The 17,587-nt window shown below is 36.8% G+C and overlaps 1 protein-coding gene across 1 annotated transcript in view; it reads left to right on the top strand.

Moving 5' to 3' along the window:
* The window catches only part of TM9SF3 (transmembrane 9 superfamily member 3), a 61,196-nt gene that overhangs the window by 3,224 nt on the left and 40,385 nt on the right, over nt 1-17,587 (top strand). Inside the window, exons 2-3 of the mRNA XM_028513766.2 lie at nt 6,632-6,827; nt 16,279-16,401. Coding sequence (XP_028369567.1) covers nt 6,632-6,827; nt 16,279-16,401 — 319 coding nt within the window. The remainder of the gene's footprint in view (nt 1-6,631; nt 6,828-16,278; nt 16,402-17,587) is intronic.

Genomic DNA, 17,587 nt, shown 5'->3' with positions numbered 1-17,587 from the left:
TTGGATAATTCTAGATCCATATGGGTCTTCACTGATAAAATATTTGGGTTAGCCTTAAAGAGGGGTAGTGCCAACTTAATGGGCATGTCACTCGGGCAGTCATAAGATATGTGCAGGCACGTAAGGACTGCTTGGTTTAATGCTTTGCTGTCACTCTGTTGGAATTCATAATTTTTGAGCACAGAGTCCTGCATTTTTATTTGTATTGTCCTCCACAAATTATGTAGCTGGTCCTAAGAAGGAATACTTATTTTATTCAGTTCCACAAAGCCCCTTATTTCTCTTACTTTACATACTGAATGAGGATTTGACTTATATGACCGTTGAGATTTATGTGGTATTTTTATGTGCTTATTTATCCAGAGCCCTTTTAATAGTCTCATAAGAGTAATGAGAAGGAAATGTATGTTGACTTCCAGAGTACACATATATCTAGAATGTATAAAGATGTGTTCCCTTCATTTTTTGAAAGTTGAATCATGTGAATTACAGGACATTGTCTGAAATAAAAATTAAAAAAACACTTTGATGAAAGACAGGTTATTAATATGTGATTGAAGGGTCATAAAAAGGACTCTTTAGAATGAGTGAAAGCTGTATAGGATGTGGTTTATGCTTATTTGTTTTTCTGAAACTCAGGGCACTTGGAAATGTGTAGTTAGATTATCGTGTCTCCTAAGATTCCAGAGTACTCCATTAAAAATATTTCAAATTGAGAATCATAGAATTTTAGAACTGGAAAGACTCAAGACCATTGTATCCAACACACTCATTTTTCTAATGGTGTGAAGAGGCCCAGCAACTGGCTCAAGGACACAAAGAATCTGAGCTTCCTGATCTCTGTTGTCCTTGTCTTGTCTGTGTAATTTTCACAGTAATGCTATGTAAAGATGTCAGCACTAAAAAAACAAAAAAGGAAAAAGAAAAAAAAGAAAAAAGATCAAGGGCACAGAAATGTTAAAGCATTTTATGATTTGTACTGTAGTCTTAAGTTTTTATGGGTTCTGTTTCTTCAAGGCTGTAAAGTCAATTTTAAAATTTTTTGTCTTACATATCGAGGCTCTGTGCTTGGCACAAGAAATGGTATTTAATTAGTGCTTATTGAGTGACTCAAGTAATTAGGAGCTACTAGGGACAAGAATATGCAATGTTGGAAGCATGGAATCCTGTGGCTTCAAGCACTGTGAACAAACCCAGACCATTGTTCGTTCATTTAAGATGCATAGTCTGGAGGATTCCTGTTGTGCTTTGGGGGCCTTACCTAGGCTAAAACCACATTTCTTTGTGGCCCATTATACTCCTGGTAGGGGACGTCGGAAGGACCTGATCTTTGTCTAGGATAGCCTGCTCTTAGCCTCTGCCATAAACACTTACTGTACCATCGAGTGTTTTCAGAAACTATTTGTTTGCATTACTTTCACAAATGGCAGCCTTTTGTTTTTGTCTTTGTTGGGAGTATGGCAACCCTTAAAACTTATGTTAAGATTTTATAAAGAGAATAAATTGTTTACTACAAGTGAATTTGTGAGAGCTCTAATATAGATCTAATTTTAGGAAATGCCATAATTCGTTGTCCTATTTTCAGCTGTACTCTCTGATAGACTAAAAGTTTATTTAGGTACAAAGCTGTTGGGGAGAGAGAGCGATCACAGTTATTTCGAGACATCTAAAAATAGCCTTCTGATTTGTATTTGAAATCTGATGTATGTGTTTTAAATAAGCAATTAAAAAGCATTGAAATTATGATTTCTGAAACATTTTCAGAACAGGATTTTGCTTCCTCAGATACCTGTTTTAAAACAAACATACTCATCCCATGAAAATGATGGTGTATGGGTGTGTATTCTGAGCCCTCAGCTCTTTGCCTATCTCTATACATTCTGATATCATTGTTCAGATTTTACATAAGTACATCAGTAACATCTCCTAAAGTGTTCTTTCTGAGAAAAATTAATTCATGATCTCTTTCAAGTAGGGAAACTTCAGTATCTCTCTTTCCCCAGCACATAAACAGTATTTAAATAAGGCCCAACATTGGTGACACCTGGAGAACAAAGTCAATCCTTTGGAGAGCACAAGTAGCTTCTTAGGAAGATTTTTTTTCATTAGGGCAGATTAAAGGCTCAGATAAAAAAGTTGTTCAGTATTTAGTATGTCTTTAGTTGCTTTGTACAACTGTATGTGGTTCATATTCCCTTCATGTAGGTTTTGCTCTTTAGTTAGTGAAGCTGAGCAGGGATTAGCAAAAGTGTAGTCCTAAAGTTGTAAACTAGGTTCTAGTTATATGATCTTGGACAAATTACCTAACATCTCTGTTCTTTGATTTATTTTCATCTGTAAAATGGGGAAAATAATAGGACCTATCTTAAAGTTTTGAGAGGATTACATGTTCATATAAAAGCCTTAGAACTATGTCTAGCTTATGGTATGTGCTTATTAAGTGTTATTGCCTGATAGTATTAGAAAAGATGATGAGATCATGCAAATTAGGGAATGGCTTGAGGATTGGAGGATTGGAGAAAGGATTTGAACAGTTCTGAAGGATAAGTAGAAGTTGGCTAGGTGGAGAGAAGGGGAGGGCATTATAGATTTGGGGGAACAGTATGAGAAAAAAGGTAGGTAGGGCAGGAAAGGAGGGAGAGACAGCGTTAGAGACCCTTGTGGTTGGAGTGGACAGCTCAAAAGTGGGGTGTAATAGTGAAACTTCTGAGGGATGGAAAATGAATAGAACGGTGAGATGAAGAATGCAGGCGGCCTGAACTGGCCTCTCTAAGCTACTCCCTGCGAGGCTCCCTGGAAGGAATTACAGACGTGCTTAGGTTAGGGACCCCCGATCCCACCGCTGTGCTTCCTTGACTTTTTTCCTCCCTGTCTCCTGGTTAACACTCCTCAGGATGGAGGGAAGAGTTCCTACCTGTGGCTTTCTTCCCACAGAATTGTGGGGCTCAGGGGCTTCCTCAGCAGTTCTGGGGAAAGGAAAGGTTTTTTCTCCTTAAAAAATTGTGTGAAGTCTTCCTTTTGTTATTTTTTTTAAAGATTTTATTTATTTTTAGAGAGAGGGGAAGAGAGGGAGAAAAACATTGATGTGAGAGAGAAACACCTATTGGTTGCCTCCAGGGACTGAACCTGCAATCCAGGCATGTTCCCTGACAGAAGCGAACTGGTGCTCTTTCGCCTTGTGGGATGATGTCCAACCAACTGAGCCTCACCAGTCAGGGAGGTATTTTCTAATTTCAAGATACTTTAAGATACATATTCTCTTTTGAAAAAGAATTCTTGTTTTGATCTTGTCTTGAGAGTGCTTATTCTTAGGGACAATCAAGAACTGTAAAGAAAAGTAAACATTTTAAGTTCCTATCTGATCATGGTCTGCATAAGGAGCATTGTAAAAGAAACACTTTTGCTTTAATATTTACCCTAACCTTTATGTGTGTGTGTATGTGTATATGTGTGTTGTTATATGTGTATAAATGTGTGAATATATTACATATACGAGGAGGGACCCCCAAAGAACCAGAATTATCTTCTGGAGGGCAGGCCCAATGTAATACAGGCTTCCCCCCCAGGTGAGTGTTCTAGGAACCCACCTTTATCAGTATGCTAGCTGGTGGTGGTGTGAGAGGCTGCATTTGGCTTCAGTGATTTTTTTTTTTTGAAGACTAGAGTTTGCCCATTTCATGATGAATGATTTATAAGCACTGAGGATTCAGCAGTTTTTGACCAAAAAATGGCATGACTGCCCCCTTCCCGTGCTCCATTCTCTGTAATCACCAGCTCCTGCACCCATGTGACTTTCTTTTGTTGTTGTTTTCCTGGATGAAAAAAAGTCCTCAAAGGGAAACGTTTTTCTGATACAGAAGAGGTGAAACAAAAAATGGCAGAAACACTAAAAGGCATCAAAATCTATGATTTCAAAAACTGTTTTGAGCAGTGGAAAAAACATCTTGATAGGTGTATTGCACCTATTTCATAGGTGCATGAAATGGAGAGTACTTTGAAGTTGACTGAAGTTTAAATGTGTAAGAATAAATACACATTTTTAATAAGCTCCTGTTTTATTAGGGTCCGCTGTTGTATATATACTATATGCATATTTTAAATTACTGTTTTCAGTCCTCTTTCCAGATGGAATCCTAGACTACAAAATGGGATATATTCTCTTACAGTTTGCATCATGTCATCACAACTCTACTCTCTTAATCGGTTTTATGAATGTTTAGAATGAGTGATCTCAGAATGTGTAGTTAAACACACACTGCGACCCTTAAATTATTTCAGCCCTGTGTTTCAGTTTGAATAACATAATTAGACACCCTACTTCCGCAATCATTTCTTTATTGTTCAAATATTTGTCTTTTTAAAGAATATGAGTATTAGGATTTATAGGGAAAGTGTGTTGTGCTAATTCTTATGAGTTACATTTAAACCTTTTTGCACACTCAGCAGGATTAATGGCAAGGTCCTCATTAGTAGGTCTTCTCGTTCAGCATTCTAATCTTAAATGGATGTATTTTGTTACCTCCCCTTTGTTATTTCTCTGAAAGGGTACTAGTGCAGCCATTGCACATGTCAGCCAGTGCACATTCTTCAAACTTCTTTTACTAAGTTGTTAAGGAACTTCACATTTCAGCATTTTTCCATCATATTTATTAAATACTTTCTGTATACATTGTATTATGGAGAGAGTGTCCTGCCTACTGCACAGGTTTCAGTTCTAATACCAACTCAGCCAGTTGATAGTGATTGGTTTAGAGTACTGTTTAGAGAATTCTGACACTATATCCATATAATGCCTGTGTCTGTGTTTAGCAGAAAGGATTACCTTCATTGGTGCTGTGTGACCATAAGCATTGATGGGAGAGTGGTGGCATACATATATTTGTCAACTGAATGGGGATTCATTTCTTCATACATGAAGATCATCAGCTGTTTTTCTGAATTCACTTAAAACAGTTTATGATTTCCCATACTGTTACTCCTCCTGATCTTTTTTTTTGTCACAGAAGAGTTAATCATTCCTTTATTGTTGCTACGTTAGCTCTTTATTATCTTAATTATAACACTTTTTCATTGTTAATCATTTACAGTCTGGCTTCTCTATGGATTGTGATCTTGAAGGAAAGGAAAGTATTTAATTGATCTTAGGACAGTAAGGACAGTGTATCCTTAACACCTAACGCTGTGTTGGTACATGTCTCATGTAGCCAAAAAGTGAGATGGTTATTTCCTTGATGACGTGGATGATGTCTTACATAAGCAATGAGAAATTTATTAGTTTTGAAGATGAGGGGGTTAGATCTAAGTTCTAGGACAATGATACTGTAAATTAAAAGGAAGAGGCAAATGATTTGGACTTCAGAGTAGACAAGTGAGTGTTTTTTGGAAAGCAGAGGGACCTGGTGTTTGAGCTCCATGTCTGGGAGATTGGTGGTACCATTAGAAAAACAAAAGCGGGTAGATTTGGGTGGGATGAGTTCAGTTTTGGAGGTGTTGGGTTTTGATTGAAAATGTTTATTAGTTTCAGATGGAGGATCAGAGCTAAGGATTTGATAGTTGGGCTAGTTGGAGAGCTTCCTCTGTTAAATGTTTCATAGCACCTTACCTGATCACAATTGCTTGTTCAATGTCCGTCTTTCCCTTTAGGCTCTAAGCTCCAATAGGGCAGGGAACTTGCTTATTTAAAGCTGTATCCTCAATTACAAACACAGTTACTGTGTGACCCATGGTAGGCACTTGGTAAATAATTGTTCAGTGATTTACTTGTGCACTATGAGCTGATTTAAATTATATCCTATGTTGACTTTATATTGCTAATTAGGGTTACTAATTTTTAAATTACTTGGTAAACTGCTTTTCATAGAATCATTGGACATTTAAGTGGGAGGTCTTAGAAATCTTTGACAAATCCCCCAGTTGAACCCTGGAAAGGTAGGGTCATCTACCCAGAGCTACTAAACCACGCTTCAGTATGGTATTCTGTATGGTAACTGATGGGTGAATAGTTATTTAATCAAAGAAGTATAAATATCATATATGGTCTTTCAGGCTGATAAAGAGGAAGATAGAATGATGGTTTGAATAGACTGGTGATTTCATAGTATGGTTCTCTCTTTCTCTTGTTCAGTCATTTCTCTCCTCTCCAGTACTTTGACCAGTACCACGGGAAAGTTTGGAAAGGAGATGAAATGCTCTTTGCTGGCAGCAGGTTTTTGGAGTTTCTAATGATTAACACGAGGTTTGGATAAGCTGTTGATTTTGTTTCCCCTTTCCTCGTTTGTGTTGGCATGGTGAATCATGTTGGTCATAGGTTTACCATTATTTGAAAGTATAAGTAATAATTACAAACATATTCGTATGAGTTAGTAGACTCAGTTTAAACAATACCACCTGCAAAACAAAGTTTGGAAAAGGTGGATCTGCCTGAGATCACAATCAAAGGATATAATTTTAAAATTCACCAAGTTTCACTTTTAAGGTATGGTCATTAATCATCAGATTAAAAGAAACTTCCAGTATTTTATTTTGAAGCTTCCTAAACAGAGACAATACATTTTTGTTTAGAACAAATTAAAAATATTCCCTTAATTTGAATTACATTAAAAAAATTTTTTTTTGCTTTTTTTTATTTCAGTATCAAGATAAAGAGGAAGTTGTTTTATGGATGAATACTGTTGGGCCCTACCATAATCGCCAAGAGACGTATAAGTACTTTTCACTTCCATTTTGTGTGGGGTCAAAAAAAAGCATCAGTCATTACCATGAAACTCTGGGAGAAGCACTTCAAGGAGTTGAATTGGAATTTAGTGGGCTGGATATTAAATTCAAAGGTAAGTAAACCTTCGTAGTCCTTCAAATACAAGTTAGATAGTAGACCAAGGTTTCTCAGCTTTTGGAACTGTTGACATTGGGGCTGGATCATTCATTTTGTGAGGGCTGCCCTGTGCATTGTGGAATGTCACCAGAGTCCCCGGCTTCTCCTGCCCGCTAGGTGCCAGTAGCACTCTCCAGTTGTGACAACCAGAAAGTCCTTACGTGTTGCTCATCACTCTTAGTTGAGTACGACTGCTCTAGATTCTAAGAAATGTTTTCATCTATGACTTAAGTGTATTGCATTTAGAAAAGTATGTTAGTAACCAACACAGATCTATTTTGAATATTTTTAAAATAATAAAATGTTAATAAAGTTACATTTTCCTAGAATATTTCTCTCTCAAAAGTGTTTTCTACTAAACCCTCTAGTGATTGGATGTAGGTGGTTGGAGAAGACCTTCAGAGATTCATAATGGAGTAATTTCTGGAGGTGTGGGGCTGTAATAGGGTGTATGGATACTTAACTATTTGTGTAAATCCTCAGTTTTAAACTTGTACCATTGGCTTAGAATATATTGAAAAGTGTTGTATAAATTTACTCTCAGTACTTATAGGATAGTATGCTTTTTAAAAACGTGTTAATTTGAGAGATGTAGGGGAGAGGGAAACATTGATTTGTTGTTCCACTTATTTATGCACTCAATGGTTGCTTCTTGTGTGTGTCCTGACCGAGGATTAAACTCTAAACCTTGGTATAGCAGAACGACGCTCTAACCAACTGGCCAGGGCCTAGGTTAGTATGGTTTTAAATAAGTCAAAGACATACTAAAATTGAAAAAGAGCCTCCTTATTTATTATGCAGGCATTTGTTTTGTCAGGTTCTTTGAGTGTGTTTTATACTTCTTGTTTTTCTCTGTGAAGTTTGCCAGACAGTGTATTCTCAGCACAGACATTTTTAATCCAGTGAGCAGAAGCTTGAATAATTGAATTTTTGCAGGATATTCGATTAGGTGTCTTGATTTTTGAATAGAGCATAGATCTTTTAATCAGGAGCTTTGAATTTTAATCCTGTTTCTTTTACTGTATTAATTTCAGTAAAGTTGTACTCCAGAATTGACTGTATTGCCTACATTTGTGAAATGAACAGTAACTGACTTCTGGTATTTTTAGCACTTTGGGGAGGATGGTATGAAATGAGATATATTTTAAGAAAATAATTTAAAGGTGATGTTTAACTTTGTTAAATTTTATTTTGTTTTTAGAATATTTATTGTTATTGTCGAAAACAGGTATACATATTTGTACTCCCCCATTGTATTCCTTGGGGCTTAATTATAAAATTAAGTTGTAAATTGAAACCACAGTCACTTATCTTATAAGTTCATGAATTATAGCATCCCCTGAGGCTTATGTTTTAATTTAATCAGGTAACTTAAATATCTGATCACAAATATGGAGAAAATAGACTAGAATGTGTGATCTTCGAGAAACTCAATTTTGCATTTATTCACATACTTTCTCTTTTTCTATTTGGGCACATATTTCTAGTTTATTGAAGAGGAAACAGAGAGAGAAAAGGCAAAAACCCCAAGTCCTACTTTGCTGTGATGGACAAATTTCATCACTTTTGATAGTCTTACCCTTGTTTACTTGAAGAAGAGTACTCATTCAGCTGTCTTAACCTTTCTTCTTTCATTAGTTCCTTGAGACTGAGATGGAAAGATTATTTAGATAGATGGGACCCGTTTTCATGGGCTGTCAAAGTAGGATTTATTTTCCTTTCAGACTAAGCACTTTTAGATTAAAAGAACAAGCATCGGCCAGGTGTTACTCCCTGAGAGTTGGCAGTTCCTTGGAGTCTTGTCAACTCTGTACCTCCAGCATGGATATGCAGTGAGGGAGCTGCTAAATTAAGTGGTCCAGCTGAAGTAGTAAATGTTGATTAGATTTGTCTTTCTACTATAGCCCCTTGCTTGCCTCATTCAAAGATAAAGTTGATCCTTCTTTGAAAACTTTTATAAGGTTTCCTGATTATTTAAGGCTGCACCTTAGAGTTGTGTCATTTGATTTCCTATTGGGGAGGCCCAGAGATGAAATGATTTGTCTAAGGTACATCACAACATACTAATAAAGTCATGGAAGCATGAACTTTCTGTCCCTGTATAAACTGTAGAAATATTTACGTTATTGCTGATCCTTTATCCCTCAAGTATTTGATTTTTAAAGGTTCTTCTGAAAGTATTTTCAAGTAAGAAAAAATTTTGGAAATATTGAGAAACTAGAAAGAACTCTCTCTATATACACATATGTGTATGTATAAACACTTCAGTGTGCATACACACATATATACATATCACAGTTTTTTTTACCTAGTAGATTTTGTCAGCTAAGTGGATTGGTATTATTTCATAAGATTATAGTCACTATATAGACTATTTTAGGGACTTAGTGATAATTTTAAATGTAATGTAGGATACCTCTCACTTGAAATTTTATGCACAACTTTGCTTTTTCCTTCCTAATAGTCTTATATACTATCATTAGGCAAAATGTTAAATTCAGACCCTTTAGCGATAATTAGAAAGAGAAGGGCAGACTTAAATTAAATCTTTGAACCAGGCCTGAATTCAGGACCCTACTTTTAGAGGGTACCTGATGGAACCTTGCCATTGTGGAGTGGAAAGAACACATGCTTTGGAGTCAGAGAGACATAATGCATCTGAACTCTGCCTACCTGTGTAGTTGTGAGCAAATTATTGAACTCTTTGATGTCATTTTCCCCATCTGTGAAATGAGGGAAATAATATCCACTTGATAGAACCATCAGATTTATATAAGGTAATGTATGTAGAACATTTATGAAAGTTCCTGACACATAGTTTACATTCAAAAAGTGGTCATTGATATGAATACTAATAGTGCATAGTATGGGTCTGTAGTTCCAACTTGATTTTGTATAAGCAATTATGTTACATTAGTTTATTGATTATAGGATTTGATGTATCTTTGAGTTACTGCAGTAGCTCTCTGGGTGGTTTAGTTAGTTCTGCTAGGGCAGGACAGTGGCATTTGGGTTCACTGTTGCATCCTTAGCTGTTAAGACATAGTAAGCTCCCAATAAATTGTCTAGCACCTAGGCAGTTTGTGCCTACTTCTTTTTTTTTATGATAATTGGTTCACTGTGATTATTAGAGTTTTTTGAAATACTAATTTGTACAAAGGGAGATCGCTACCCACTTCCCTTCTCCCTCATTTGAGAATTCTTGCTGTATAATGAATTATGACTTCTAGAGGATTCCTTACTCCCATTTTTTTACTGCCTTTCCCTTGAATTTTCTGTGAATAACCCAACTTAACAGAAGGATGAAATTATTTTACAAGTATTTCTTCTGTTTCTCTAGAGTGGAACGGTTAAGTTGAGAGTACTGCAGAGACAGAGAAATGCCAAGGGCTCCTTAGAGTCTTATCCGGCTCTAGTTCAATGATTCTCAATCTTGACTGTTTTCATTCTCAAAATAAGTGTATGAGGTATTTTATCCCTATTTTTTAGATGGGGAAGTTGCAGCCCAGAGGTGAAATAAGGTATCCAAGGATTCTCAGAAGGGGAAAGTGGCAGAGTGAGGATTTGAACCCAGGCAGCTCAACACTGGAGTTTGAGCTTTTAACCACAGTGTGGTATTTCCCTCTAGCTCTCTGCCTGGGTGGAAAGGCCTGGTTACTAAAGGGTGGGGAAAGGGCTTGGGAGGGTGGCAAGTCCTTTTCATCCAGCCTGAAGATTTTTACCTTAGGTAATCCCTCCACCCTGCTTTCAGTCCCTAGATTCTGCTCCCTGATTCTGGAGCCACTCTGGTCTGGAAAGACTTTTCCTCTAGAAAGGGCCTCTGGTCTGCTGCAGGCTGCTATTATTATTCATTTAGCTGTGTGATGGCAGAGAAGGGGACCCAGGCATTCAGTCCCGTTGTAAACATACTTTCATACAGTTGCCCCATGTGTTCAGTCCTACATCTGTCCTCTACCTCTCGACATCTGTGGTGTCTCCAAGTCCTGAATGTCTCTTGTGTTCTGTGACACCAATGGCCTCCCTTCTGTTACGGTTTCCTCTGCTTTATTAGTCATTTGCCCTCTTCTGTTTGTTTTCCATTTTTCAAAAATTTGTTAAAATCTTTTCTTTTTATTCCTGTATTGACATTTTAATGGGGTTTCAGGATAGAAAAGATATTTGTGGTTAATCTTTCTTGTTTAATTGGAAGGATGGGAACTTAAAGCAATATTTTGTCCTGTTGGTTTCAACCAAAGTGTTTTAGCCACACCATATAATTTGAATATTGTATTGAATCTTGAGTCTAGGTATTTTGAATTTTTGGTATTAGCAATTCCTTAAACTTTGTATCAACTGTAAATTTATATAGCGTGGACTTTTTATAAGTTCATATTTAAACCATGGAAAACATTATTCTCTTCCAGATTGAGGTCAGCCTTTTTTTTTGTTTGTTGTTTTCAAAGGAATGTATGTGTATATATATTTTCTTATTTTAACAATGATATAGGGATCAGTATACAAATTTTAGAAACTACAGAGAAATATAAAGAAGAAGATAAAAGTCACCTGGTTATAATTACCATTAACATTTCTTTCATCCTTGTTTCTTTATATTCATCCACATTATTTAAAATGTTTAAAAATTGGGTTTATGTTATATATATAGTTTAAAAATTTGTTTAGCTCTTATGTAGTATTTATTATGTGATTATATATTGATCTAAGCACCTTACTAACTCACTTAAGTTCTATATAAATTAGTTTCTACTCTTTTCCCAACATCTTACAAGATTGTCTTCATATTGTTAATTACTCTTTTTTGTAAAGATTTTATTTACTTTATTTTTGGAGAGAGGGGGAGGGTGAAAGAGGGAGAGAAACATCAGTGTGTGGTTGCCTTTTGCGTGTCCCCGACTGGGGACCTGGTCCACAACCCAAGCATGTGCCCTGACTGCAAAGTGAACTGGCGACCCTTTGGTTTGCAGGCTGGCACTCAATCCACTGAGTCACACCAGCCAGGGCTACTCTTTTAAAAATGTGTTTATGTAGTATTCTATAGCTTGGGTGTTGTAATTTCCCTCATTTTCTGATTACAAGATATTCTGACTTATGCCCTTCCTTGCTTTTCTTGTTTTTTTTCTTTTTTTTTCTGTTAGAAATAACAATGCTTTTGGCTGTCCTAGAACATAAGTATTTTAATGCATCTCGAATCTATTATTACAATGAATTCTTAGATGTGGAATTAGTGAATCAAAGGGTACCAGGAATGTCCAACCTTTTGGTGTCTCTGGGCCACACATGAAATATATTGTGACATGTAATCACAAAAAAAAATCTCATAATGTTTTAAGTACATTTACAATTTTGTGTTGGACTGCATTTGTAGCCATCCTGGGCCACACGTGGCCCACGGGCCATTGTTGGCCAGCCTTGGAAGGCAGTTCTTGATACATGTTGCCAAATAGACATCTAGACAAAATTGTACAGTTTATACTGCCATTCAGGTTGGTCAGTTACCTAATTAATACTCTTTATATATGTTTGGTTAATTAACTGTGAATACACCAGTTTTCCTACTCCCTCCCTGCCCTTTTTTTTAATCCTCACCTGGGGATATGCTCACTGATTATTTTAGGGGGAGAGGGAGAGAAAGAGAGACAGAGATACAGAGACAGACAGAAACGTTGATGTGAGAGAAACATCCATCAGTCGCCTTCAGTACATATCCCAACTGGGTATTGAACCCACAACCTAGGTATGTGCCCTGACCAGGAATCAAACCTGTAACCTTTTTGGTGTACAGGACTGTGCTCCAAGCAACTGAGCCTCTAGCCAGGGCCCCACTCCCCTTTGAAAAAATCCGTTTAGCAGTTTTCGAGTGCTTACTGCATTTCAACACCATGGAAGGCTCTGGATATATAAAGTTGAATCAGAAGCTCTGGCTTCAGGGGTCCGTGGGCCCTCTGAAATTGTACACATAGTTTTGTGTGAATTTTGGGGTGGGGGCCAGGAAGATGGTGCTTTTGTTGGATTCTTAAAGAAATGTGTGCCCCAAGGAAACTTAACACTGAATACATTGGTACTTTTAATTCTTAGTACTACTATGGGAAAGAGATACCATAGACGTTATCTCTGCTTTGAGGTTAAAATGACTTGTTTTTAATCACATAACTAGTAAATTTCTCTATATTGACTTCAAGAGAAACTGCTAAATTTGAGGTAGAGTGTGATTTTTCCAATTTAGTAATGACATCAAGAGAGAGCAAACAAAGTAAGGCATAATAATGTTCTTAGAGAACTCATAAACAGTCACATTCTTTTCTCAATGTTTTCACTATCAATTCAACTGTTAGTCTGAAGTGTTGCTGGGAATTGACGACAGACTTACTGGTATGTAGCTTCCATAATCTACCCTTCCTCTCTGTTTGAAGAATCAGTATTAACATTTTCCACTTTATAACTTTGGTTTTGTTTTTTTCCACATAAAAAGTATTTATTTTAGTAAAATCTTAATTGCATTCTCTTCAAAGTTCATAGGTGTGTATCTCATCTGAGAAAGGTAGAGCCTATTACAATGTTAAAGCACTGATTTACAATGATAGATGTTTCAGATTGTTTTCAGTTATGTAGAATGCTGGATGATGATTTGGCACATTCAGAGACATTGCCTTCTTATCTGTAAGTGATTCCCCCCTGAGAGAAGTGCTGTTTCCCTTGAGCAGCCAGCCTCTTCAATTATTTCTGGTGTTTGTATTTGCCTGCATGCCTGCAAGAGGAATTTCATTAAAACATGACTAACCAAGGCCCTTTCTACAGCCTGGCATCATGGTAGGTTTTCCTTGCACCACATTTCTAGGTTTCACATCGGTGAGAGCGACTCTTTCAGACTTCTTGTCCTTTTGCGATGCTCTGCTCATTTTCTCCTTATACACACAGACTCCATTCACACACAGGTGCATGGAATGTGCATACTCAGTATACTTAGTGATTTCCTTTGCCAAATAAATAGAAAATCATGCTCTTAAAATTTGTTAAAATTTTTTGTTTTAGTACCTGCTTTGTGAAGGGTACTGCAACAGGCATAGCTGGGGGCAAAAAGGATATAATTAGTTGTAAACATAGCTCTCACTATCTGGTGGTTGTTTTGAGGAGCAGAGATGCTAGAAGAGGTGGTAAGTATTGCAGGCCTAGTTGCTGTGGGGAGGTGTGGAGAGAAAGCCTTGGGACTTCAGAGAAGGGGGCAGGCTGTGGGGTTGGGGAGGTGTGAGGGGTAGGGAGTCAGGGATTACTCTGTGGAGGGGAGGGTGTGGGGAATGGGAAAGATCTTAAGATTGGACATTTGAGGTGGAGTTTACAGCATAAGCAAAAAAGTCCAGAGGCCAAGAGAGCACAGGTGTGTGAGCACTTGAGGCACTCGAGTTTAGATAGAGTGTATGGGGAGAGGGGATGATAGAAATTTAGGAAAAGAGAGTTGAACTTAAATTCACCCTGTGAGGAGGAATCTTTTAAAGGCTTTATAGGTAAATGTCATATTGTGGATCTCAGAACTTCATATGTAAAACTACATATTGTCGTTGTTAAGGACAGTTATCAGTGAATGTCTGCTTGTAACTGCAAGGAGTTCGGTGGCTTTGCAGAGAGGCTGCTATGAGGTTTCCCACGGCCTCTGGGCATTCGTTACTGCTCACACTTGGACCTTCCTTTGGTTTGCACCCTCCCCACTGTAGCCGTTGTTGCCTGCTGCCCTTTGTGCCTTTCACAGTCCATGGAAATCCCATTTGGGGTCCACTGGCTGCCAGTTCTCCCAGCTCCTGTAGGAACCCTCTGTTGCAGTCTGTGTCCTCACCCTTCCTTCCTTCTCTGCTTGCCCTCAGTTTTTTCCATAATGAAAGTCCTAAATTCCTTGCTGCCTCAGAGGGCCTGGGTAGAAAGAAAATCTGTGTGGGACCCATTGTTGTTGGAGATAAAGCAATTTTCTTTCCCCACTTTGAGAATGAGAGTATTTTTATGTTTGTCTTTTGTGGGACTTCAGTGTTTCCTGCCATCTTCTGTGTTGTGGTCTTGGCGGGCCCTCTCTGGGCTGAGCTGTATTGAGGTGGAGCTGTTCTCTTTTGAGGATCTAGGAGACATGTTGCTGGTGTCTGGAGTTACAGTGCAGATTGCTGTTTCTTTTATAAATAATATTATAGGTGGCTATTAATTTATGTGTAAGAAGTTTTAGTTAACATTTAAGAAATTGAACTGTCACCCTAGCTGGTGTGACTCAGTGGATTGAGCGGCATTCTGTGAGCTGAAGGGTCACTGGTTCAGCTTTCTCTCAGGGCATGTGCCTGGGTTACAGGCCAGGTCCCCAGTTGTGGGTGTGCAAGCAGCAACTGATTGATGGGTGTTTCTCTTGCACATTAAGGTTTTCCTCCCTCTCTTTCTCCCTCCCTTCTCCTGTCTCGAAAAATTTATTTAGCTGAGTTTCTTGTGGGAAATTGCATTTCAAGTTCCGAGTAACCAATGTTAACAGTACAAGGAAACTTAACAAACAACTGTGCCTTTTTGTTGTTGTCAAGATTTGATTTTTTTTCCTAATTGCTTAAGTAATGTACAAAACCAGTTCAATCCTTTTGATGAACATCTAGGGTATTTGAGGTATTTTCAGATTTTGTTTTGTTTAGAAACTAACAATCATAAGCACATTTTTGAAAGGTTTATGTTAAAGACCATATGAGCAGTATTATGATAGCAGTATTTTTTAAAGCACTGGGGAGTGGAAGTGACTCATCTCCAGGGAACTTTCGGGTAATTTATAAACAGTGCTGACTGCTAGATAGAGGTTTGCCTTTTAATCTTGCTAATTATGAAGAATTACTGTGATTCCTCATAGAATTTGTGGCTTCTAGTGACTTTCGTTTCTAAGAATGTTCAAATGAATATTTATGTCAGAGTTCTTACAGCTAGAAATCATCAATTCTCTATGAGATGATGTTCTTAGGTTTTTGTATATGTAAATGAAAATTTCCCTGTGTATTTAAGCTTTCAAATTTTGTTCTTTAAAACAATGTATTCACTTTTAAGTTGCTTTGCAAATGTTTTTGTATCATTTTCTCTACGTAAGGAATGATTTCTTACTTCATAAGATAATCTTTGAAAATAAAAATGATTAAAAGTATTTTATTGTAAAAAGTCTTTTTTAAATATTTTATTGATTATGCTGTTACAGTTGTCCCAATTTTTCCCCCTTTGTCCCTCCTAACAGTCTTAAACATACACACCTAAAAGAAAGAACTGTGTACTGAACCCCCACTATTTATCACCCATATTCAACTATTATAAATAGAAATTATAGCTTCGGAAATGTTGATTTTTTTTTTCTTGTTATTTTTCCTATAACTATTTTGCAAACCAGTGTGTTAATTTGCCATTCTTATTTTATGCAGATGATGTAATGCCAGCCACTTACTGTGAAATTGACTTAGATAAAGAAAAGAGAGATGCATTTGTGTATGCTATCAAAAATCACTACTGGTACCAGATGTACATAGATGACTTACCAATATGGGGTAAGTATTGTATGTTGTATTTCAAGTTTGGGAATATTTGCATAATAAACAAGATTTATGTAATAGCTCTGTTAAGGTGATTTTACACTGAATCAGTAAATATATTTTCATTACTTTCCATAGAAGGATTTTAATACTGGTTTTATGGTCCCTTGTTACTTGAAAGGTTTTTGACATAGCCAAACCTTACATGAAACTCCCTCAAAATACAGTTTTTATGTAGTATAAATTTTAATATTTAAGGGATTAAAAGGTGCTTTGAACGATCCGAACTATTCCCCCTTCCCCCATTTTTCTCATACCTTGTTTTGATTTGTATTATCAAGTGCAGTTAAAGGAATGAAATAGGACTTTGAAGTTTTATTCTGGTTTTCTCTCATATGAAACTGTGGTAGATGGGTTTTCGATATGGTAGGTTTTAAATGACTTGTTTTGCTAGTTTCTGTGTTATTTTACAGAACTCTATGTTTAAAATGTTTTTAAATTTTTAGCTTTTTAGTTTTTATGTTTAACTTTTTATGTTTAGTTTGTTTATCCCTTTTAATGGAGAAGAGCTATGGCATAGTTAATACAACCTTATGCATAATCCAAACATTATTTGTGTTAGGTTTAAGTTATTCAAAGTGCAAAGCACAGCCAGCTATCATACTCAGCATGTTCGATCACATTTTTCTTAGTGGTTTTTATGTTAGCCTTTTTTTTTTTTGGTGGGTGGAGGGTTGGACACCTGTTCTTATGTAAAATTAATATTCTGATTCTTAAAATTGTTAGCAAACTACTATATTCATTAGCAGCAAACTCAAAGACTGAACACATAACATCAGAGTTTAGTGTGGTACTAAGATGAAATTTACAAGGAAGTTCATCTCAAGATACATGCATCATTGTTACTGTGTTGCATGTTAATTAGGATAAATAGTAAGCATTTCATATAAATGACTATAATTAGTATTACATTAACAGACATTTTTGTGATCAGTTCTGAGGGCAGCAAGAAGATATGTTCAACATTTGCTGGTGATTTCTGAGCCTGTAATTCAGGAGAACCAACCCATTAGCCTAGGTTTCCTTTTTTTTTTTAATTTTTTTATTTTTATTGTTGTTGTTTTTGATGACAGAGCAGGCCCTTCTCCTGGTGTTTTCAGTTGCTCATGGGTTTCTTGTCTGGGACCTTAGGTTTCTTTCG

Source organism: Phyllostomus discolor, chromosome 5, assembly GCF_004126475.2.
Source record: "Phyllostomus discolor isolate MPI-MPIP mPhyDis1 chromosome 5, mPhyDis1.pri.v3, whole genome shotgun sequence".
In the NCBI taxonomy this organism is placed as follows: domain Eukaryota; kingdom Metazoa; phylum Chordata; class Mammalia; order Chiroptera; family Phyllostomidae; genus Phyllostomus; species Phyllostomus discolor.
This window is presented reverse-complemented; position numbering and strand designations above follow the sequence as displayed.